Below are 25,132 nucleotides of genomic sequence, written 5' to 3' on the forward strand. Positions count from 1 at the left end.
GCAGGCCCAGGCTGTTGGAAGTCAAGACTCAGATTGACTTAATACCTTTTTATGCATGAGGGAGAGAAGTGAAAGGGAGTTGTTCTTTCTTTGTTGTGTGTGTGTGTGTGTGAGTGTGTGTGTGAGAGAGAGAGAGACTGGGGAGGGGTGACCATGCGAAAGACAGCATCCTCTTTATTCATACACCCATTTGAATCTCCCAGTGGGAGGGGAGATTAGATACCCCAGCCTCCAGAAATCCAGCCTCCAGGTACTATAAGTTCCAAATTAGGTTAGCAATTTCTCTGTGTTTCATTTCTTTCATTAGTCTCTGCCCCATAGTTCTGTAGCCTGCACACACTCTAATCTTATGCTAATAGAATACAGCTTCCAATTGTTTTAAGATATAAAGAAAAGCTGACTGGATTCCTGCTTGCATTTCTTGGCCGCGGTCAGCATTACCCAGAGAGCTCTGTTTGATGGTCCTGCTGCCATTGGGCTGAGAAAAAAGGAAATAAAACTAGGAGGTGGTAGCAGACGGAGAGGGAAAGCCTCCCCCCCCAGCTTAAGAGAGAATGGAAACTGAGTAGGGTTGCCAGGTCCCTCTTTGCCACCGGCAGGAAGTTTTTTGGGAGGTGCCTGAGGAGGGCAGGGTTTGGGGAGGGACTTCAATGCCGTACAGTCCAATTGCCAAAGCAGCCATTATCTCCAGGTGAACTGATCTCTGTCGGCTGGAGATCAGTTGTAATAGCGGGAGATCTCCAGCCACCATTGGCAACCCTAGCTGTGAGGGATCTTTACAGGGGACAGTGAGTTTCACTTGGACAGAAGGACTTTCCCTCTGGTTCCTGATAGTTGGCTGTCAGTCGTTGGTGCAACATCATTACAGGATCCTCCTTTTTAAAGTGAAAGAGGAGCGTAATGGGATCTTGATTTGGCTTGACTGTGGGGAGCAAAGGGGTTAACTTGTCTGTGGCTCTTTTTTCATCAAAACTGGCTCCCCTGCTGTTCTTCACCTGTATCTTACCGCCCTGTGTAGCAACCTTTGAAGCCGAAGGAGCCTTCTTCCAACTTCAGCGGCCCAGGCCTCCGCCTCTGGAAGGCAACAAAAATGAGCAGAGGGTGCCTGTTTGTACCCCACTCCCTTTCAGGGATACAACAATGCAGAGATTTGGTTTTTGTTGGCAAAAATGTACAGAGGGAAGGGGTGAATCCTTCCTTTTCCTGCTCCGGAGCCTTCCACTGGCCCTCCAAAGGACTAGAACCTTATTCTTTTTATTTTAAAGCAGGGGTGGGGAACCTTTTTTCTGCCAAGGGCCATTTGGATATTTATAACATCATTCGCAGGCCATACAAAATTATCAACCTAAAAATTTGGTCAGACATTTAGCCAAGAGACACGTCCAGAGATGGCTCCAAGTGTCTGCCATATAGAGCAACTCGCTATTGAGCTCTGCTGGCCCCAGCTGGGCCCAAGAGATTCAGGCAAGGCAGCATCCTTCTGAGCTAGCTAGAGATCTGCCAGGACCCATGAAGGGCCAGACCAAATGATTTCGCGGGCCTTATACGGCCCCCGGGCCTGACGTTCCCCACCCCTGTTTTAAAGGAAGCTCAATATTCAGGTCCCAGCCCCCTCTCCCCCAAGGCCACATCCATGCTGATTGCCTCATCTTGGGATCTTCCCTTCTTAGATGGTACCAAGCTCACCTGTTCTCCTCCCCTGCCCAACTGTCAGGGGTCAGTGGATCCCCCTCTGCTCTCTCTCCCCCCAAGCAAAATGAAAATACACCTGTTTCCTGTTCTTCTTCTTGTGGTCTTGCTTGGAATTTGGGAGCCTGGGGCCCAATCCCCTAAGGCTTAACCCCCGTCCCCTACTACAAGAGAACGGAAGTGTCTGCAGTTAAGTTTCTCTCCCAGCCTCTCCTCTTCCACATTTTTCCCTCCCCCAATTTCTTCTCACTGTCAAATTATCAACTGCAATCTCCCTGAGGCAGAGACCTGTCACTATTCCTCTATTATTCAAAATGCATCATGCATTGATTAGACTGTATCAATGGGGAGGGGCTGTGGCTCAGTGGTAGAACATCTGCTTGGCATGCAGAAGGTCCCAGGTTCAATCCCTGGCATCTCCAGTTAAAGGGACTAGGCACGCAGATGATGTGAAAGACTTCTGCCTGCGACCCTGGAGAGCTGCTGCCGGTCTGAGTAGACAATACTGACTTTGATGGACCAAGGCAGTATAAGGAAGCTTCATGTGTTCAATGCCTGCTGTATGTGTCAGATCTAAAATCTTCTCCCACCCATGGGTCCTTACGCTAAGGAGAAGAAGAGTTGGTTTTTATATGCTGACTTTCTCTACCACTTAATGGAGAATCAAACTGGCTTACAATCACCTCCCCCCACCAATAACAGACAGCCTGTGAGGTAGGTGGGGCTGAGAGAGCTGTGACTAGCCCATGGCCACCCAGCTAGCCTTATCTGTAGGAGTGGAAAAACCAACCTGGTTCACCAGATTAGCGTCCTCTGCTCATGTGGAGGAGTGGGGAATGAAACCCGGTTCTCCAGATTAGAGTCCACTGCTCCAAACCACTGCTCTTAACCACTATACCACGCTGGCTCTCAGGAGATGGGATGGATAGGCCAAACTCCCTCTTGGATTCTTTGGCCTTGAAAGTGCTAAGTCTAATGGTGTGGCTGGTACCCGTGCCAGCCTCTGGTCTTCCTTATCTCACTCTGTGAAATTACAGTCAGTTTGACCTCAAAGACAGAAGCTTCCATGGTTTTTATTAGGCCTCAGCCTGAGCCAGTGTTTCTGAATAGAGAAGAAACTGTTAGGCGAGCCAGACTCTTGACAGGTATTTTACTGGTAATCCCATATTATAAATATAATATAAATAAATAGTTTATTGCAGTCCTTTGACCAAACATAAAATTTTTACAGGAACATTACCCGGTAATGCCATGTTTTGGATGGATCACTGGGCAACAATATAACATCTGCTCTATTTTATGTTCTGTGGCATAAGTGTCCAGGTTGGTTGTGCACCCCTTATAGGGTTGCCAGCTCTGGGTTGGGAAATACCTAAAGATTTTTGGGGTGGAGTCTGAGGAGGGCTTCTTGGCTCATAGTACTTTGCTCGAGGAATTCACAACCACAGGATGTGACAGTCACTATCTAAACTGACTTTGAAAGGGGATTAGGCTCATGGCAGTTCATCAGTGGTAGGGTTGCTCCTGAGGATTTGGGGAGGGGGCCTGGGGAGGGTTGCCAGGTCCCTCTTCGCCACCGGTGGGAGATTTTTGGGGTGGAGCCAGAGGAGGGCGGGGTTTGGGGAGGGGAGGGTCTTCTATGCCATAGAGCCCAATTGCCAAAGCTGCCATTTTCTCCAGGGGAACTGATTTATGTCGGCTGGAGATCAGTTGTAATAGCAGGAGATCTCTACTACCTGGAGGTTGGCAACCCTAACCCCTTATGAATATCCTTCCTCGACAAAACAGTTATAGACATTCATTCCTAGTTCATTCTTGGCATCCTGAATTCAGGTAACTATCCAGTCTGTCTTGTTTTCACACTTAGTGTCTTTTCCTGTTAGACCTCGTTAGGTGAAAGTCTTCTCCCACTGGAAAAACAAGAACCCAGGTTGTCACTTCCCTTCCCTCCCAGCAACTGGGCAGTTCACCAACTATCTGTTGCTGATGATGGACACTTCTGCCCTGGAAATTAGGATGTTTGTGGACATTCTGTGATGTTATAGCAATTTAGCTGAGCATATCATCTGGGCTCTGTGTGTTTGTGGATGGGCAGGTGACAGGCACCATATGTAGTACATGAAAGACAATGTCGAAGGAAAGCCTTGACTGACAAATTCTGGGGTGAAGTCATGGCTAAAACTTTCAGTGATGATTTCAGTGGTATGTGCACTATTTTAATATTTCTCCGCCCGCCCTTACTGTCAGGCAGTCTTTCCTTGCAGATGAGCTGCTTGATGAAAATCTTACTTACTGCTATCCTGAGTGATTCTATGTCGCTTTTCGTCCCAAGCAACAATGGACTGTCTTTTAAATATTTTATGATCTCTTCTAGCAGCGTGCCTGTCCAATTCCACTGACCTTTCTGGTTGGAGATTTGGGCTCCTCTCAGCCCACCTGTGTTTCTCTCCAGTTCCTTTTCTATAATAAGCAAGCTTTGCTTATCAGGCTAACACAGAGAAATTACCATTAAGAAAAGTTTTATAGATGAGGAAATGCCTCTCTGGAGATAGGTGGGTGGCTGAACACATCTCTCCCCCACGCCTTGTTTCTCCATCCATTTGCCAACCAATTTGTAATTGCAAGAGTCCTCATGTTTGCTCATAGTGAGTTATTTCCTTTATACCGTACAAATTAGATCAGGGCTGTAAAGAAATAGAGGAAGAGTAATTTTTTAAATTCTGTATATGAAAGTCTTTTATTCAGCTTCAATCAGGTCTTCAGCACCCAGTGGGTTTGGAAGCTTTGACCTCAGATGGGAGGCAGCTAGTGTGGTGTAGAAGAAGAAGAGTTGGTTTTTATATACTGACTTTCTCTACCACTTAAGGAAGACTCAAACCAGTTTACAATCACCTTCCCTTCCCCTCCCCAGGACAGACACCCTGTGAGGTATGTGGGGCTGAGAGAGCTCTAAGCGGGATGGGAAGCTCCTGAAGATTTGGGGAGGGGGCCTGGGGAGGGTTGCCAGGTCCCTCTTCGCCACCGGCGGGAGATTTTTGGGAAGGAGCCTGAGGAGGGTGGGGTTTGGGAAGGGGAGGGACTTCAATGCCATAGAGTTCAATTGCCAAAGCGGCCATTTTTTCTCCAGGTGATCTTATCTCTATCGGCTGGAGATCAGTTGAATTAGCAGGACATCTCCTGCTACTACCTGGCAGATGGCAACCCTAGGTCTGGGGGAGAAAGGGACCTCAGTGGGGTACAATGCCATGGAGTCTATCCTCCCAAACATCCATTTTCTCCAAGAGGAGCTATAATTTCAGGGGGGTACCCAGGTCCCACCTGGAGGCTAGCATCCCTACCCCCCTTCCCCTGCAGTAATCATTTAAGTTTTGGGCTGAGGAATGCCATCTTTTTTAGGGGTCTCATGACCATTTCTTTCAAAGTGGTCAGTCACAACAATTGGATTGTTAGGATAAGATGGAGCCCCTTTGAATAAAGAGGTAGATCAATGAAGATTCAGCTGGTCTATTGCTAGCTGTTTCTGTACCTCTCGTGCCGCTCTGAGGCTGAGAGATGAAGTTTAGGAGAGGGGAATCTGGTGAGGGGGTGGAGCCTGGTAGGATAGGGGTGCATGAACAGACTATTTGCTATCATAGACCATCAAATATCCTAAAAAAAAAAAAATTAAATACATACATAGTTATGAATTGATGATAGTGTGTGTGTGTTAAGTGCTGTCAAGTCGCTTCCGACTCATGGCGACCCTATGAATGAAAGTCCTCCAAAATGTCCTGTCTTTGACAGCCTTGCTCAGATCTTGCAAATTGGAGGCTGTGGCTTCCTTTATTGAGTCAATCCATCTCTTGTTGGTTCTTCCTCTTTTCCTGCTGCCCTCAACTTTTCCTAGCATGACTGTCTTTTCCAGTGACTCTTGTCGTCTCATGGCGTGACCAAAATACGATAGCCTCAGTTTAGTCATTTTAGCTTCTAGGGTCAGTTCAGGCTTGATTTGATCTAGAACCCATTGATTTGTTTTTTTGGCAGTTCACGGAATCCGTAAAGAAAACAAAAGTGATGACTGCAGGAGAATTACACAACTTTAAGGTTGACAATGAGGAAATGGAAATTGTTGAAGACTTTCTATTCCTTGGCTCCACCATCAACCAAAAGGGAGACTGCAGCCGAGAAATCAGAAGGAGATTGAGACAGGGAAGGGCAGCCATGAAGGAGCTAGAAAATATTTTGAAGTGTAAGGATGTGTCACTGGCCACCAAGACTAGATTAATTCATGCCATCATATTCCCTATTACTATGTATGGGTGTGAAAGCTGGACAGTGAAGAAAGCTGTTAGGAGGAATATAGATTCCTTTGAAATGTGGAACTGATAATACAAAAGGCAAAAATGTAGTGGAGATTAAAAACTGGAATAAAGGGATAAAATCCTCCAAGATATGCATAAAACATTAGAGCTTCTAATTACAGATTGGTTGTTCCAGAGCCTTAAGTGCATTTTGTCTTATTTTAGTTGCCAGCCAGGCAAATCTAGCCATACTAACAGATAAATTTGGTGTTGTATCTGAGAGAGGAGCAGTCTAGACGATGTTTTCTGACGGGTCTGGGACAATCCACTAACAAGGGAATCAGGGGGCCTGAGCGTATATGATCGTATAACGTGCACTCAGAAAGGACGTGCTTAGGGGTGCATGTCACCTTGTGGTTCAGAGGGTGGACTGGCCCCTGATCCACCTGGAGGTGGAAAGACTTATAAAAGAGATGAGCTGAAAATATCCTTGCTAGGGTTGCCAGCTCCAGGTTGGGAAATACCTGGAGATTCAGGGGGCGGAGCCTGAGAAAGGCAAGGTTTGGAGAGGGGAGGGACTTCAATGCCATAGAGTCTAATTACCAAAGCAGCCATTTCTCCAGGGGAAATTGATCTCTATCGTCTGGAGATCAGTTGTAATAGCAGGCGATCTCCAGTCACCACCTGGAGGTTGGCAACCCTAATCCTTTCTCTGAGAAGTATTTATTTTTATAGTGCCTTAGACTTGTGATCCTTCTCCTGGAGAACCCAAGGGGGCTAAAACTTCAAATGACCCTGGAGATCTGGTGGCCCCAACTTCTTCACAGCGATAGACTGGAGTGGGTCACATGGTAGTGCCTGACCCTTGTGTAAGATTCTGGGAGAGCTGAGAGAATGGTGGGAGAGGTCCTTGATTCAAATCTAACTCTGGGCCACTAGATGGCCTTAGGCAAGGCCTTTGTGGCTTGGGTCCCCTTAGTTTACTGTGGGGGTGTTGAGAAAGGTGGCCTGCCTCACAGGGCTGTTGTAAGAATAATGAATGAAATGCTGAAAGCTCAGTATACATGTTAAAAGAATAAATGGTATTATTGAGACTGGACAGTCTTCCCTCAGCTCCATTTGAGCTGTATCTGACTGCTTCCAATATAAACTGTCTTTTCTGTGGGTCTGTATGTTGTTATCAAAGCTGTGTTTACCTTTTAAAAAATATTTGGATGCAAGTATAGCTGAATTCTGCAACTTGAATCTTTTATGGCATCTGGGTAAATTTGCACAATCGCTTGTGGGTAATCTACATTTTTTGTATGTTAAATTAGTAATTCTGGATCTGAGTAAATTTTCTGAGATTTCAGCTAGTATACGTTTAAAGCATATCTTAGCAGCCACAACTTGCTGAGATGGTCAAGGAGTCAAATTGTGTACCTTTGATGTCATTCTTTGTTTTCTCTTCCTGCCAAATCTCAGTGTATGCAAAACTCTGGTTATTAGCCATGGCAGCTAAATCAATCAGGATGAGAGGAGCATGTCTATTATATTAGGTGCTGTGGAACATAGGCAGGACAATGCTGCTGCAGTCTTGTTTGTGGGCTTCCTAGAGGCCCCTGGTTGGCCACTGTGTGAACAGACTGCTGGACTTGATAGACCTTGGTCTGACCCAGCATGGCCTTTCTTATGTTCTTAATGGAACCTCTGTGTTTAGTGGCAGTATATCTTTGAATACCAGAGCTGTTGCCTTGCTTCTGGGCTTCCAGGAAGCATCTGGATGGCTACTGTGGGGAAAACCAGTTGGATAACATGGTCCTTTTGGTGTGATTCAGCAGGGCTCTTTACGAATAGCGGAAGCTTCGTTATCGTGACTCAATCTGTGGGCCCATTTGAGCTCAGTGTTGCCTGGCTGCAGCTCCTCCAATGTCTCCAGCAGGGAAAGATCTCTGCCAGCAGAGAGGATAATAACTGGAGATGTCAGGGACGGCATTTAGGAGCTCTGTGCCCTACCACTGAGCCACAGCGCTCCTCCCATGCAATTACAAAATGTTATGATCTCCCAATGAAGCTGAAGTCTGCTAAGTTGCAAGCACGTATAGACAATAGCAGGCATATGTCATGAGGGAGGATGACGGGTGACTTCTTTGAGAAGGGGTGGGTTTTTGGCTCCCCTCCAGAAAACGCAACGCTTTTCCGCCTCGTCAGACAGCCACAGGTGGCTGCATGAAGGACCGGAGGGTCTCCTGTGGAGAGTGATGTGCATCAGACTTCAGTGTGCCTGTGTCAGCCGGCTGCCAGATTTCCTTCCGTGCTGTTTCTAGTTGTGCGGCCGTTGTGGTCGTCTTCGTCGAAGACGGAGAGCCATGAGGATGTAACAGAGATGGACTCCGGATCTGCGAAGGATTTTCCCCTGAATGAGAAAGGGAGGGGAGAGAGGGTTCTTCCTTCTACAAGGTGAATCTTTTGCAACGGCGCACAGATATGGAAGGAGCCTCCCCGTGTAGGGCAAAGATGCTAACAGTGGGATTTCCCCCCCGGGGGATTGTTCTGAAAAGGGTTTTGTCCGGAGAATAATGCCAACCCTCAGCGCCAACATGCTTGTGCCCAAGATGACGGTGAGGCGATATTCCCGGAGAGATGACCTCGCTCAAAAGCTGATGAGGTTAGTGTCTGCTCAGGAGACATGTTGGCTGTCTCTGAGCACTGGCGAGCGGATAGACTGACTCTTTCGTCCTCTCCCTAGTATTTTTCAACTGAGATAGATGTTGCATTTAAAGGCAGAATTTGCAGGTAACTGTGTTGGTCCATTGAGGGTGGGGGAAAATTCCAAAGCAGTCATCCTTAGAGAGGCTGTGTAGTGGTTAGAGTGTCAGGCTAGGAGCTGGGCTCAGATCTCCTCATTCTCTTTTGTGCTTTCTGGGTGACCTGACCTGCCTCTCAGGGCTGTTGTGTGATAAAATGGGGGATGGAGGAAGGACAGGATAAAAAAAATGTACTAGGTAGACGAATAAAGCCATATTTGTACTAGGCCAAGTAAAACATCAGAAAGGAGAGCGACAGCTTTTGTTTTCGTCAGAACTTCAGACAGAATTTTAAGTGCAAAGTGGAGGATGTAGGGGGAATAACGGCAAGTCCAAATTTGCAGTGAGGTGGAGTGAGTAGAGGATGTGGAGAGGCTAAAAGAAGGGGGGCATGGCTCAGTGGCAGAGTGTCTGCTTGGCTTGCAGAAGGTCCAAGGTTCAATTCCTGGCATCTCCAATTAAAAGGTTCCGGCAGTGGGGGATGTGAGAGACCTTGACCCGAGACCCTGGAGCGCCGCTGCCAGTCAGAGTAGACAGTCCTGACCTTGATAGACCAAGGGGTCTGATGTGGTAGAAGGCAGATTCCTATGTTTAGGGTGGACTGTGCTATTGAAAGAAGTTGCTTCGAGTTCGTCAGGGGCTGTGGCTCAGTGGTATAACAAAAGCTCCTAAATTCATTCCTTGGCATCTTTAGCAGAAGTTGGGAAAGTTCTTTCCCTGCCAGCATGGCCTGTTCACTGCAGGTAGGAACCCAGACCCAACCTGTGTATTCCATAATGTGTAAAGAGTACATGTAACTTTTATGAGAATCTGGGAAGCCACTGCATATCAGGGTAGACAACACTGAGTCAAATGGACTGGTGGTTCCTATATTCATAAGCCCTGATAAAGCCCAAATCCAATATGTCTATGTGGTTTGCCTCCATGGTGAGGCTTTGCTTCTTTCCAAGCTAATGTCTCTGGATGTAGAGGGGCTGCCTGTTGCTTCTCTGCATGAGTCACTGTTGGATATATACAAGCAGTATATCTTGGAATGTTAGTTGCCGTGGGGTGGATTCCACTTCTCTGGTCTCCATACCATGCTGCTCTGGGATCATCTGCCAGTCCCTCTCCTGTTTCCCACAGTAGGCAAATGGTCTGCATTTGTATGAGACAAGTCAATATGTTCATAAACCATTGGTTTGATCCAGCAGGGCTGCTCTTCAGTTCTTATGAATTCCAGGAAAATACAAAATGTGCCAAAACATGGTGAAGCATCCCTCTAATTTTAATTCACAAAGTTTTCTCTAACTTCTCACAGCGAAGGCAACAGTTGCAGGGTTTGGGAACTTGGTTCTTTCCAGATTATCTTCCAGGCATTTAAAACTTCTTTTTAATTGTTCAGGGGGGGAAATGAGTAAAACATGGGAACATGTTAAAGGATTTCAGTACCATAAAGTTGTGGCTATGACTATTACTGTAGACATGTTAAAAAAGTTTAGATTATTTTTATTCACCTATTAAAATTATATATTTTTAAATTTATGAAGCATTTCTGCCCTGTTTATCCAACACACAGTGAGAGAGAGAGAGAAATTTATTTGTATGTGGCCATAGGCCTTCACAAAACATCGTCCACAAAGTAATACAATATTTAAAAAAGACACGTACAAGAAAATAAAATCTAGTAGGGTTAACAAGGATGCGAAGCACCAAAAACAACATCATTTGTGGTATTCTGCTCTAGAGCTAACTATCTTAGCTCTTATTTTCCTTGCTGCCAGAGCAAACAATGATGTTCTATGAGAAATATACTCATTGGAGTCAGACAGCAAGAATATTATTTTCTTCTTTTCTGAGTGGAGGTTTGTACCCACTAGAAGCCCATCCAGAAACTTAGTCCTGGGCTGTGCATAGAGTGGGCAGTGGAGTAAATAATGGGGTAAATCCTCCTGTACACGGGTATTGCAAATGCACCAGCGTCCAACACACAGTGAAGCCAGGCATTTTTTTAAAAAAAATTAATTGTTCGGGGGGGGGGGATGAGTAAAACATGGGACTATGATAGAGGACTTCAGTACCACAAAGTATGGCTACGACTATTACTGTAGACATTTTTTAAAAGTTTAGATTATTTTTATTCATCTATTAAAATTGTATATATTTTTAAATTTATGAAGCATTTCTGTCGTGTTTACAGCATGGTTCGGCTGGGGAAAGGGGGAAACGTCCTTTAGAGGACCCAAAAGGAGGGGGAAAGTGATGCTTTGCTCTGCCATTTTGAAGGTGGAGTTAGCTCTGCTCCTTCCTTGTACTGCCTGTGGGCTGAGCGTCCATATGGATGCTCCACTGGCAGCCACCCCTCAGTTCTTGCATAAAACCAGATCACAGGAGGTTTTTCTTTGATCTGATTTAAGAAGATAAAAAGTTGGTTTTTATATGCTGACTTTATCTACCACTTAAGGAAGAATCAAACCAGCTTACAATCACCTTCCCTTGCCCTCCCCACAACAGACACCCTGTGAGGTAGGTGGGGCTGAGAGAGCTCTGAGAAAGCTGTGACTAGCCCAAGGTCACCCAGCTGGCTTCATGTGGAGGAGTGGGGAGACCACCAGAGTTAAAGAGGAAAGACAGGGAAGGTCCCCCAAGTCAAGGTCAGAAGGAGCATGAAGCTATGGGGATGCTCCTGTTTAATCAAGTGGCTTCCTGTGTCCCGTGCAGAGGGAAATCCCCATGTGGACATAGCCAAGATGCCAGCCCTTTTTGGGGCCAACCTGATCCTTCTTTGCTCAGTGTTCCTCCTGAAAGGGCAGGGCTTCCACTTTCCAGTGGACCTTGGACCTCTGGAAAAAGCCAAAGTGTCATCCTCCCTCACTTACCGTAAGCAGTTCTTTCTGCAAGGAAGGGAAAATAAAATCATGGATCTATCATTGTCTAATTGAAAGCATCCTTTGTAGACATCTGGCACCTCCTAGAAAAATGATCAAGGAATGTACGTCAACTTGTGCTTATCTTGCAAACGTTTGACTTTTGCAGTGAAATGTTGCAGGCATAGCCTCTTTCATATCATTGCCTCTTGCTCCCCCAATGGTTCCAGTTTCCCCTATTTATGCCCATTTGTATATAGATCAGCCAACTGAAGATAGTCTTCAGTTGTGGCTCAGTTCTACAGCTTCTGCTTTGCATGATAAAGGTCCCAGATTCAATTCTCAGCATCTCCAGTTGAAACTATCAGGTAGTAGGTGATGGATAAGAGTCCTGCCTGAGATCCTGGAAAGCTGCTTTGAGTCAGAGTTGGCATGATTGACCTTGATGGGCCAAGTGTCTGATTCAAGCAAAGGGTAGCTTCATTTGTTCTTGTGCTTCATGCACCTGAAAGTGACTTCTAAACCATGAAAGCTTTTGTTGCAGTAAATCAGTTTAATCCTTTAAGGTGGCCACAGTACCCCATTTTCCATTTGGGTGGGGGAAAGTGAGAGGTATGGTTAATAAATAAATGAATGATCTTTGGAAGGTCTTTATTCAAAGTGGGCACTGGTTTTAAGCAAGAGTGGGATTCAGGGATTTGGCTAAAGCGTTGATTGGCCCAGAAATGGAACTTGCAAGTTTGTTCATAGAAGAAGCTCATCTGATCTTGCTCAAGGGGAATAGAATTAAAGAACTGGCATGGAGGGGAGCTGTCCTGAGAGACCAAATGCTGAAGCCAGAAGTGCTGAGGACCATCTTCCTTCAGGCTCCTCAATACACTACTCAGCAGGAATGTCAAATGCCCTTTCCTTAACAACCAACACGAGAAAGGCTATTTTTGAAAGATTTATTGATCTTTGGGGCACTTGGCAAGTTACCTTAGAAGGCATCTTGAGCAACTAAAACTGCAGCCAATTTGCTTGCTCTGTTGTTGATTCAAGGGTATATGTAGTCAAAGCCTACATGTGTTGACTTAAAAGTAAATCCTACTGACTTAGTTTTGATCTAAAGCTTCCTCACAGAGGAGCATGCCTGCAACTATTTTTGGATATCCTGTGCTTGCCTTTGAGTGTGAAAAGATGAAGGCAAAGGAGGGCAGCTTTTTGTTCAATTTTCACTTTGCCTTTGATCTCTTGACCCTGGCAGTTTGGTGTTTTAGAAATTCCTCTGTCTCCCCTCTCCCTTATTGAAGAACCTTTAATGCATATCAGAGGTAATCATCATCATCATCATCATCTGTTTGAGGAGTGGTTATCCCTCATTCATGACAGCCAGCGGTGTTAACGTGAGAAGCCTGGGTTCAAATTCACACTCAGCCATGAGGCTTGGTGAGTGACTGCCCATTCTCTCAGCCTCACACAGTCCTGTCAGTGGTGGTGTAGTGGTTAAGAGCAGCGGGTTCTAATCTGCAGAACCGGGTTTGACTCCCCACTCCTCCACATGAGCAATGGACTCTAAACTGGTGAACCGGGTTTGGTTTCCCCACTCCTACACATGAAGCCTGTTGGGTGACCTTGGGCTAGCCACAATTCTCTCTGAACTCTCTCAGCCCCACCTACCTCACAAGGTGCCTGTTGTGGGGGGTGGGCAGGGAAAGTGATTGTAATTTGCTTTGAGACTCCTTAGGATAGATAAAAGCAGGGTAAAACCAACTCTTCTTCTTGTTTGTGTTCCCCTGAGCTCTTTGAAGGAAGGGGGAGATTAAAGATTTGATAAAGAATAAAACCCCATCAGATTCACTGTTTAATACCAGGATGGTGCATGCAAAAGCCAGAACCGCCCCCCCCACTCCTTGATGTGTGGAGCAGGGTTACCAACCTCCAGTTGGGGTCTAGAGATCTGGAATTATAATGGATCTCCAGACAACAAAGATCAGTTCTTTTGGAGAAAATGGCTGCTTTGGAGGGTGGAATGTATGGCATTATACCCTGCCGAGGTACTTCCTCTCCCCAAACTCCACCATTCCCAGGATCCACCCCCTAATTTCCAGGAATTTCCAAACCTTGAGTTCAAAAACCTAGCATGGAGTGATGGTCCCTGGTTTGCTGGTTGTGACCCCTTGTTGTGACCATGTGCTGGTTGTAGCTACTTCGGATTTTTCTAAACTGGAATCCTGACTTGATCGCTCTTTGGCTTTTGCTGGAGTTTTAAAAAAACTCTTTTGACTTGGTTTCCTCCTCTCTTTCCCCACCCTCTTCCTTTTGCTGATCTAGAGGGTTTTTGGGGGGAGGGGGAGGAGGAGGTTGAACACTTCCACACAGCAAAACCAGCAGTGTTCTTTCTTCCCTCCCCACTCCCTCTTTCTTAGTGCAAGGCGGGTCAGTCTAAGACCTGTCTTATCTCTTTGCCTGCCCCCCCTCTCTCCTGCTCCCTCCATCCCTTTCTGACACACACACACACGCACACACCAATCACAAACACGTACATGTGTACCGCCAAAGTATCCTCCCCCTGCCGCTCATTCACCTGCCAGTCTGGAGGGACTGGATGCTGCCTCAAAGGAGCCGCCTCTGTCCCCCATTGGTGCCAAGGGGGCGGGTGAGTTCCCCTGCCCCTAAGAGGGGAGGAGAGATTGAACGATGGGAAACGGGGGAGGGCTGGGGCGGTCCTAATCTTGGGTCCCCGACTAGGGCATCTTTCTCATTCTGTCACGCATACACCAGGCTTTGCCCAGCTGGAACAGCATCCTAAACTGGAGAGGCGCGGGTGGCACCAGCGCCCTCCTGGAGAGGAGGCGCCTCAGTGGCTGGCGGCGGATGGTCTCCTCCACAGAGGGGTCCGTCCGTCCGGCAGGGCACGGGAAGAGAGGGGCGATCTCCAGCCTGGCTCCATCCACCCATCTCCTTCACCCCTCTCTCCCTCGCAGGCTCAAGTCCTCTCCGGGAGGCGGAGGGGGAGGCGGCGGCGGCAGCGGCAGCAAGAGCGGGGTCATCCTGGACATCTCCTCCTTGACCATGAACGAGCTGGACACGGAGGTGCTCCCCTTGCCTCCTCGCTACCGGTTCCGGGACTTGCTCTTGGGGGACCAGAGCTTCCAAAACGACGACAGGTAAGGGAGCGTGCGGAGGAGGGAGGCGGACCGGGGGCGCAAGGTGGGACCGGGGCGAGGAGGGTGCAGGTGCGCAAAGAGCGCAAGTCTGGATGGAGGGGGGGGAAGGTGGGCTTCGTTGCGGAGGTCGCTGCGTCCCGAAGCAAGGGAATGGGGTTACGCAGAAGGCTCCCAGGGCGCTCTCCAGGGTGCTGATCGGTACCTCTTCCACTGTGCGCCGTGCGCTCCTGCCCCGCTCTCTTCATTGTGTGCCAAGTGCATGATGCTGTCCAAGGTGCTGATCCTTATAGCGCGCTCTCTCCAATCACCTTTCCGCAGCAGCCTTATTTGCGCCGGGGGTGGTGGTTCCCCCTCTCACCTTACCGCGTTATGTATTCCCAGCGATGGATTAAGAGTTTGAAAAGGTTATAAAAAACATCGCTTTAAAAGGGGTTTTGGATACCGCGGCTCAAAAATGGTTGGAAGACGTCTTCGCCGCTAAAGGGGCCAAACAAAGTGCGAACAGTATTTTTTTATAACATTTTCAAACTCCTAATACATCGGTTCTTGTAGGTTATCCGGGCTGTGTGACCGTGACCTTGGTATTTTCTTTCCGGATGTTTCGCCAGCAGCTGTGGCACATTATCTTGATACTTACAGGACAATGATTAGCACATTACCTTTGATACTTTTTGCAGGACAATGATTCAGCTCAAACCCAACCCCTTTCTGACTATATATTACTCTTCCTACACACTTGACACTGAGAGACACTGTCCTTCAGTGTTACTCCTCTGAAGATGCCTGCCACAGCTGCTGGCGAAACGTCAGGAAAGAAAAGACCAAGACCACGGTCACACAGCCCGGATAACCTACAAGAACCAATGAACTTTGATCGTGAAAGCCTTCGACAATGTCCTAATACATCGGTGGGAATACATAGAAAGTGCGAATAGTATTTTTTATAACGTTTTCAAACTCTTAATACATCACTGGGAATACATAATGCGGTAACCCACCCGCTTCGTTCCTTTATTACGCTGTCCACGGTGTTGGCCTTTTCCTTCCGCTGTGGGCAAAAGCGCCCTCTTAAGTCCTTCTCTTGACCTGTGCGTGCTTCTCTCTTCATGCCCTTTTCCTTGGAGGGTTTTCCGCTCGTGATGCTTAAAGCACACTTTAAGATTCCCTCTTAGGCTGTTGTATATTGAAAACCTTTTTATTTGTGCGTGGAGGAGAAGACTGGGAGGCTGTTTAAAATCCAGAACGCATTCCTGCTGATGTGCTGTGTTACAGATTACAAAAAAAACCCCTCTGATTTAAGCTTCATGTGTAAAAATGTTCACTTTGCTTTGGAGTGTCTTGGCTGTGACCCGCAAGAGAGCAGAGCTCTCTCCAGAAGTTAGTCTGTTTCTTCTGTGGGGTGTGCTATGCTCTTTCCAGATGCTCGTTTTATTTATGACATTGTACCTGAATTGCTGTTTTGTGTTTATTGGTGTTTTGTGTTTATTGCCGGACTCAGTGCCACTGGCATGACAGGAGGTAAGAGCCTGAAAGTGAACGGTGACTTGAACAAATAAGGGCGAAGAGTTTCCTGACCACTTCCTCCTCTCCCTCTGATAGCCCCTATCAGTGGCAGCTGCAAGCAGGGAGGAGAAGGGCTCCTAGCAAGAGCTGGGTTCAGATGCCACCCTTTGCCTCTTTTCCCTTTAAGCTGCTTTAAGCATAGGGCTAGCCACATCCTCTCACAGGTTTCCCTCTCACTCCTTTTCCATACTTTGGTGTGTTGCTCTTCAAAGACATTTGCCTTTTGGCTTTTTTGAGAGCCGCATGCTCTCTAAGATCTGACCTGAATAGTCTTTTGGTGCTAGAGCCTACAGAAATCCAGGAAGCATTTCTTGTTATGATCCATGGTTCTGGGTGCTTTTGGAGCTCCCCACTCCAGTTTCTGCCCCTTTAATAGCTGTATTCACAAAGGCTTCTGGGGGGAGGGTTAAGACAAGCCCCCCCCCCAATATGATTGCAATTGGTAACTATCAAGTGTGGTTGAATTCAAAGGATGAGTCAATGGGACAGCAAAAATTACAAAGGGGGGTTATTTATTTTCTATCCCGCCTGCAAAATGATAGTTTTGGGAGACGTGGGTGGTTGTTGGACTCCTGTGACGAGGGATTTGGACATTTTACGTGCCTCTTAGATTTCCCTGTATGGTTTAGATTTAGATGTATTTAAGAGACATAAACTTCACTTCATTTCTACTGCTTGGTGCTGCTTCCAGGTGAGCGACTGTAAATAAACCTATTGAAGAGATTGTGTGTGAGGAGACAAACACTCATTTTTTTAATTCAAAAATTGCATTTGGAGGGGTTTGGGGCTATATTTTGTTGCTATTCTCCCGCCTCTGATTTGCAATGATTTATTAAGGTGCTTGGTGAAGTAGCAGCAAAAAAAAAAAAAAAAAAATCTATGAGTGTACAGTTGCTTAGCTGCAAATGAGTTCTAGAAAGAAGTCAGTTAAAGCAAACAGTAATATCTAGGCAATTGCCCTCTGGTGTAATGTGTGCATGTCATAATCATTATACTTGCTGTAATCTATTGCCAAAAAGGATCAGTGCTTCGGTTTCCCTCCCCCCTCACACACACACACATGATATATATCTTCAAAGGACTGACTTTGTGTGGGTCTGTGCGAAGCAGCTCCCTTCTCAAGATGTACACTGCATTGGTCAGGCTGCACCTGGAGTACTGTGTGCAGTTCTGGAGGCCTCAGTTCAAAAAGGATGTGGACAGGATGTGCAGAGGAGCGTGACAAGGATGATCAGGGGCCTGGAGACCAAGCCCTGTAAGGAAAGGCTGAGGGAGTTGGGAATGCTTAGCCTGGAGAAGAGGGGGTTGAGGGGGGACATGATTGCTCTCTTTAAGTATCTGAAAGGCTGTCACTTAGAGGAGGGCAGGGAGCTGTTCCTGCTGGCAGCAGAGGATAGGACTCGCAATAATGGGTTTACATTGAGGACAGAAAGGTACCAGCTGGATATTAGGGAAACTTTTTTTACAGTAAGAGTTGTTCGACAGTGGAATCAGCTACCTAGGGAGGTGGTGAACTCCCCCTCTCTGGCAGTCTTTAAGCAGAGGCTGGACAAGCACTTGTCAGGGATGCTCTAGGGTGATCCTGCATTAGGCAGGGGGTTGGACTAGCTGGCCTGTATTGCCCCTTCCAACTCCATGATTCTATGAAGATATGAGAATTGGGCCTGCACCTTAATCCCCTTCCAAGAGGTGAGGGGAAAAATTGCTGGGGAGATGTGGTAGGCTTCTCCTTTTCCTTTATCATTTTTCTCCTACAAGATACTTGCTGCATCGAGTGTGTGTGTGTGTATTTTTATTTCACTTTTCTTCCAAGAAGCTCTAAATGACATACGTGGCTATTCCTTCCTCTGTTTTATCCTCATAAACAACGATGCGAGGGAGGTTAAGTTGAGAGTGACTGGCCCGATATGACCTGGTATGCTTCATCGTTTGAATGGGGATTTGAACCCATGTCTCCTCACTTTTGATCCAAAATGATTGCTGTGGACTTCTAGGGGGACAGCAATGGGCAGGGCACGGCTAAGCGTTACATCCCTGCCCGCTGCTGCTTCCCTGCAAATTGTCCCACAGTTTTGCAGGCGGGGGTGAAGTGGAGGCCCAGATTCCCAAAACCCAATCTTGTGACGTTCGTTTAGGTTTGGCCCTCAGTTTCGAACTGGAATTAATCCTGACAAAAGTGTTTTGTTGGTGGTACACCTCCTTTAGAAATTCAGCATGCTGGCTACCTGATTCCGTGAACTTAGGCAGGTCCTGAGAGGGAGGCCAGGAAGGGATGAGTCAGTGCTCAAATCTTCTGGCCCTTTCTTACATTCTGAGGGTAATGGCAATGGCCACTTTGGGGTCAGGAAGGAATTTTCCTCCAGGCCTGATTGGCCCAGGGATTCTAGAGGTTTTTTGCCTTCCTCTGGACATCGAGCAGGGGTCACTGGGGGTGTAGGGGGGATGTAGTTGTGAATTTCCTGCATTGTGCAGGAGGTTGGACTAGATGACCCTTGAGGTCCCTAAGCTCTTTTCTACCTAGGAGCCTCCAGTTTAGGGTAGCGGTGCTGGCAAGGACCTATTTGAGAGCTAGTCCCTCCTTTGCTTTTATGGTGGGAATTGTGATCCATGTGTAAACGCAATACAGTTTCATTAAATGCAGGCACATTTTGGATGACTCTAAGCTTTCTCCCACCCTGTCTCTGCCTGAATATTAATACTCCCGGCTATCTTGCTGTTTGTCCCCCGGTTCTGGTGCTTATCCCATTCAAAAGGCCAGAGAGAGATTCCAATCCATTAAAGATCACCTTTTGAAGAGCCCTTGATTACCCATCAGGTTCACCATAATGACAGGCCCTGTCACAGTCATCAGGACTGCCAACTCCATAACCTTATTACTTGCTCACAGAAGGGAAACAGTGATGCTAAATGGCATGAAGAAAGGAGTACGGGGTTAGACTCCCAAACCAACATTGAACAGGGGCATGCATAGAATCACAGAGCTGGAAGGGGCCATACAGGCCATCTAGTCCAAACCCCTGCTCACTGCAGGATCAGCCTAAAGCATTCCTGACAAGTTTTCATCCAGCTGCTGCTTGAAAACTGCCAGTGAGGGGGAGCTCCCCACCTCCCTAGGCAGCCGATTCCACTGCTGAACTACTCTTACTGCTTACCACCCCGGCTTGATGCTTCTGAGAATCTTTCACTAAAAGCTGGCATTGTATGTTTGACTGGGTGCTTTAAATAACTCCCCCTCCACAAACAACTTGAAGAATCAAGGCTGGTATTTTTAAAGTACGCAGGATTGAGGGATTGCTGGCTACTTTTAATTTTTTTGTACAACTGACTTTACAGATGTGGCCTATCAGGCTAAATACAATGGTTCTAAATATCCAATGTTCTTTCTTTCTTTCTTTCTTTCTTTCTTTCTTTCTTTCTTTCTTTCTTTCTTTCTTTCTTTCTTTCTTTCTTTCTTTCCAATCAGCATCTGAATTTTTTTTTGGCACTTTCCTGGCATGGGTGTGTGTGTGTGTGTTTAAGCAGTAGCAAATCCAAAGGGCTATGAAGCCAATGATGCCCTGGGGATAGAATGCAGCAATTAAGATTTTTTTGTATTGGTGGCTGTACAGTGGTAAGAGCTTGAAGGGGGACATTACTGACATTAATGCTAGTATTATGTGCTTGTACAGTTTTTTAGTGGTGGGGGCATGGCAGGGTTTCCTTTCAGCTGGTATATCTTCAAATCCAAAGCCCTGTTTGCATAAGACGATAGTTGGCCTTGGGCCAGGAAGATCCATGGGGTCCCACAGTGGCGTACATCATTCTCCTCTCCATTTTATCCTCACAACCACCCTGTGAGGTTGTCTAAGCTCAGAGAGCATGACTTAGCCCAAAGGTCACCCAGAGAGCTTCCATGGCAGAATGGGGATTCAAGCTTGGGTCTCCCACATTCTAGCCTGATGCTGTAACCCTTACATTGCTCTGCAAAAGTATGGAATCATAAAAGTATATGGAGAGCCCGGCTGAATCAGTCCAGAGGTTCATCTGGTCCAGCATCCTGTTTCTCACAGCAGCTGATCAGATGATCCCAGATAACCAGCAAGTAGGGCACAGAGGAGCCCCGTGGCGCAGAGTGGAAAGCTGCAGTACTGCAGTCCAAGCTCCTCTCACGAACTGAGTTCGATCCTGACAGAAGTTGGTTTCAGGTAGCCGGCTCAAGGTTGACTCAGCCTTCCATCCTCAAATGAGTACCCAGCTTACTGGGGGTAAAGGGAAGATGACTGGGGAAGGCACTGGCAAACCACCCCACAAACAAAGTCTGCCTAATAAACGTCAGGATGTGACATCACCCCATGGGTCAGGAATGACCTGGTGCTTGCACAGGGGACCTTTACAGCACAGAGGCCAAAACATCTGTTGTTGACTCCCAGCAACTGGCAAATGGAAGCATGCTGTTTCTGAACAAACAGCATGATTTAGCCCCCTTAGTTATTTTTTAAACATACTTTGCACCCTTTCCACCTTTGGCTGCCGTTGAGGCTGAGGGTTGATGATTGGTTTATCCTCCATGAATTCACCTAGTCTCCTTTTAAAAGCCACTTAAGCCAGTGACCATCACTACAACTGTTGTCAGTGAGCTCCAGAAATTGTGTTGCTTGAAGAAACCCTCCTTGATGCCTACAGAGATGGTACTAGACAACTTTACTTTTCTCAGCCTCACCTTCTTCATAGGGTTTCTGAAAGTTTACAGAGAACCTCAAACTCCATAATAACCAAAGTGCTTCTGTTTACCCTCTGTGCTACCCTGAGCAGTTAGGGCTGGTTTCATGCTAGACTGTTTAGCTCCTTTTGCTTGAGCAAAAACCAGACATTTGCAGTGTCTTTGTGAAACTATATGAACAGAGCATATCAATAGCAAATAGACATTCCTGCAGTAGGTAGCATATCCACTAAGCCTGTTCAAGAAGCCTGTCCATAAAGAAGCCTACCCATGAGATGCTTAAGGCAAGTTGCAGCAAGAGTTGTTCCTTGGATTGTCTCTGCATTCAAACTAACTCTGTCTGAACTGTTGTTCTGCCACTCTCCTGCTAGCTGGAAGATGTAGCCTTCCCTTTATCTGCTAGCTATTACGTTCCAAAAGCTGGTGAGACACTCCCAGTTACTAGACATACATTTTGAGGAGTGCATCTTCTGTTACCATGCAATACCAAGCAGAACATGAAGTCAACCAGCCATCTCCCAGTAATTGCTATCCAAAGATATACTGCCTCTGGACATGAAGGTACCACCTGTTATCGTGGCTAGTCACTTGAGCTCTACATATTCTGAGATTCTGCAGAAGCACAGGGAAAAATGAAGAATATGGGTCCTGATGCAGACTTTAGGCTCCTGCAAAAAAAAAAATTTTAAAATTTTTTTTTGCCTTTTAAAAAGTGGCTAGAGGAATTTTACAGATACACGGTCACAGCAGCCAGAGTGGTACTGGCTGCAAAATGGAAATCAGATGAAGGTCCCAATATAGAAGAATGGAAGAATAAATTGCCAGAATACACTGTGATGGCAAAACTAACTAATCAAGGAAATAAAAGACCCAGAGAAGATTTTTTTTTTAACCTGGAGGTTTTAGTACGCTTACGTGAGAATAGCATAAGCAATGAGGAGTTTAAAATGAATAATATTAAAAATGTGTTTTAAAGGTATTCTTGTTTAGCTAAACAGAAATGTTGAAATAGAGAATAAACATATTATATCTTAGAATGTTAGAGATTAAATGGGGACATAAGGTATATTCACACCCAGCATGTGTGTGTGTGTGTGTGTATAAATAAGTAATTTAACAGTAGATATAAGATGTCTGAAACATCATTGTAATCCCCTATTCCCCCTTTATCCCTTTTTCTTTTATGTTCCTTCCTCTTATGTTCATTCTTCTTCCTTAAGAGCCAGCATGGTATAGTGGTTTGGAGCGGTGGATTTGGATCTGGAGAACCGGGTTTGATTCCCCCACTCCTTCATATGAGTGGCAGATGCTAATCTGGTGAACTGGGTTGGTTTCCCCACTCCTACACATGAAGCCAGGGTGACCTTGGGCCAGTCGCAGCTCTCTTAGAGCTCTCTCAGCCCCACCTACCTCACAGGGTTTCCGTTGTGGGGAGGGGAAGGGAAGGTGATTGTCAGCCGGTTTGATTTTTCCTTCAGTGGTAGAGAAAGTTGGCATATACAAACCAACTCTTCTTCTTCTTTATTCTTTTGAAAATAAAACTTATTGCAGAGAAAAGTGGCTTAAAATGAATATTCTGCATGTGTATTGTCCCAGACCTCTCAGAAAACATCGTCTAGAGCTCCTTTTGTCAGACACAATACCCAATTTATCTGTTAGTATGGCTAGATTTGCCTGGCTGGCAACTAAAATAAGGCAAAATGCACTTAAGGCTCTAGAATAACCAATCTGTGATTAGAATTGCTACTGTTTTATGTATACTTTGGAGGATTTTATCCCTTTATTCCAGTTTTTAATCTCCACTACATCGTTATCTTTTGTATTATCAGTTCATAACTATTTATGTATATATTTAATTACAATCTTTTGGGATATTTGATGGTCTAGGACTACAAATAAAGTCTGTTGTTGTTGCTGAATACTCTTCATCCTTTTTCTAACAGCAGCCAGGCAGATGCAGGACCGGTTTTGAGGGTCAGCACGCTTGGGGTGAATTTCTCAGGCTCACAGCTCAGCACTCAGCACTGGGCTCATCTCCTGAGGGCAGGACAGAGTACCTGATGACAGCAGAGGACATGGAAGGAGAGAGCGCCATGTTCCGCTCCATTCTCCAGACACTGCTTTCATTAGGAAATGGGAGCCGGCCCCTCTGGTAGAGCCACAAGGGGGAGAAGTTGTCCAACGAAGGTATGGGGGAAAGCAAGAGAGATGCAAAATATGGGGTATGTTGATATAGTGTAGATAGTGAAAAATTCTGCAGGGCATGTTCCCCTTCACAAAATTGTACATGCACACAAAGACGCATTTTCACGCAGGCAACATTTCATTTTCTTTGATGCTTGGCTAGAATAATTTGCTAGGATTATCCCTGCTTGGCAATTACCTCGATACAGAGCTCAGTCCTGCTAAGATTCAGAGTAATTTCTATGCCAGCGCAATTTTGACTCACTTTGTGCATTTGAAAGTGACGGGATTGCAGAATACCAGTTTCACTTTGGTGGTGGCACAAGAGCGATGATTAAAGGGCCTCTTGCCAAGCTGCTTTTGATGCTTCCTGGTCAAAGGCGTTTGATAAGAAAGCATATTAGTCGGTCTGTGATGCAGGGCTTAGTCTGTTAGAATATAAGAACATAAGAAAGGCTGTGCTGGATCAGACCAAGGTTCATCAAGTCCAGCTGTCTGTTCACACAGTGGCCAACCAGGTGCCTCTAGGAAGTCCACAAGCAAGCTGGCTGCAGCAGCACCACAGCAGCCTGTGTTCCACAGCACCTAATTTCATAGGCATGCTCCTCTGATCCTGGAGAGAATAGGTATGCATCATGACTAGTATCCATTTTGACTGCTAGCCATGAATAGCCCTCTCCTCCATGAACATGTCCACTCCCCTCTTCAAGCCTTCCAAGTTGGCAGCCTTCACCACATCCTGGGGCAGGGAGTTCCACAATTTACCTATGTTGGGCTATGACCAGGGAGACCTGGGTTCAAATGCTTGCTGTGGCTATGAAGATTCCTCCAACGACATTAGAAAAGGCCTAACCTACCTCCCTGACCTGGATGGCCCAGACTAGCCCCATTTCACCATATCTCAGAAGCTAAGGAAGATTGGCCCTGGTTAGTACTTGAATGGGAGACCACCAAGGAAGTCCAGGGTTGTTTCGCGGAGGCAGGCAATGGCAAACCACTTCTGAACGTCTCTTGCCTTGAAAACCCAACGTGTCACCATAAGTCAGCTGTGACTTGATGACGCTTTCCACCACCAACCTACCTCTCAGGGTGATTGTGAGGATTTAAAAGGCAGAAGGAAGGATATTTAGGCCATTCCGAGCTCTTTAGAGATAGCGTGGCTCCAGTTTCATTCAGAAAAAAGTGTACCCTACCTTACATATTTAAAATGCTGCTGTATCTGGTCTCCACTTGGCTAACTTAGAGTCCCTCGTCTCCTTTACAGCCCTATAAAGGAAGACTATAAATAACAGAAATACATAAAACAATGTTTTAGCATTCTATTTTATGTTACTTCTGACTTGCTTCCCCAGTTGCACAGAGAAAGCACAGCTTGAGGATAGCAAACTGCATGCATAGCAAACTGTGCATCCTGAGAATTTCATTTTGGAGCAAGGTAGGGGGAATCAGGTTTCTAGCCCTCGGGGTGCAGATCCTCCCAATTGTTACTAGAAGCCCTATGAGGATATTACTGTATGCATGATTTGTGTAACTCACTCCAATCAGAGTATTTGACTGTTTGGGGCACCGAAAGTGAAAGTTGTAGCAGAAAGTGTCAAACAGCCTGGCCAGAACATTTTGTTGAGCCAGTAAATTATATCACTTAATTTACTCTACGGGAACCCAGCGTGACTGTAAACAAACTGGCGATGCTTCCAAATTTTGCAGTTGCAAATGACCAGGTCTTATTTCCAGAGTGCAACTGATGCATTAGGAATTATTCTGTGTTTTAATTTCTCAATTTTCTATAGACTGCTGTGCATGTAGCATTCCGTTCATTGCTGTGCACTTTTTTTTGCCCCATCTACATTCCTGATGCGCACATCCTCATTTTTAAAAGATTTTTAAAATTACATTTAACTAGAAATGTACAATCAATATACAGCATGTTGTTTAC

The 25,132-nt window shown here is 46.1% G+C and overlaps 1 protein-coding gene across 2 annotated transcripts in view; it reads left to right on the top strand.

Moving 5' to 3' along the window:
• The first annotated feature begins 14,457 nt into the window (after nt 1–14,457).
• Nucleotides 14,458–25,132, top strand: part of KCNT1 (potassium sodium-activated channel subfamily T member 1) — a 173,555-nt gene continuing 162,880 nt past the window's right edge. For both annotated transcript variants that reach the window (XM_056860215.1, XM_056860216.1), the window contains exon 1: nt 14,458–14,750. In XM_056860215.1, coding sequence (XP_056716193.1) covers nt 14,458–14,750 — 293 coding nt within the window. The remainder of the gene's footprint in view (nt 14,751–25,132) is intronic.

The sequence above is a fragment of the Euleptes europaea genome, chromosome 14, assembly GCF_029931775.1.
Source record: "Euleptes europaea isolate rEulEur1 chromosome 14, rEulEur1.hap1, whole genome shotgun sequence".
Taxonomy (NCBI): domain Eukaryota; kingdom Metazoa; phylum Chordata; class Lepidosauria; order Squamata; family Sphaerodactylidae; genus Euleptes; species Euleptes europaea.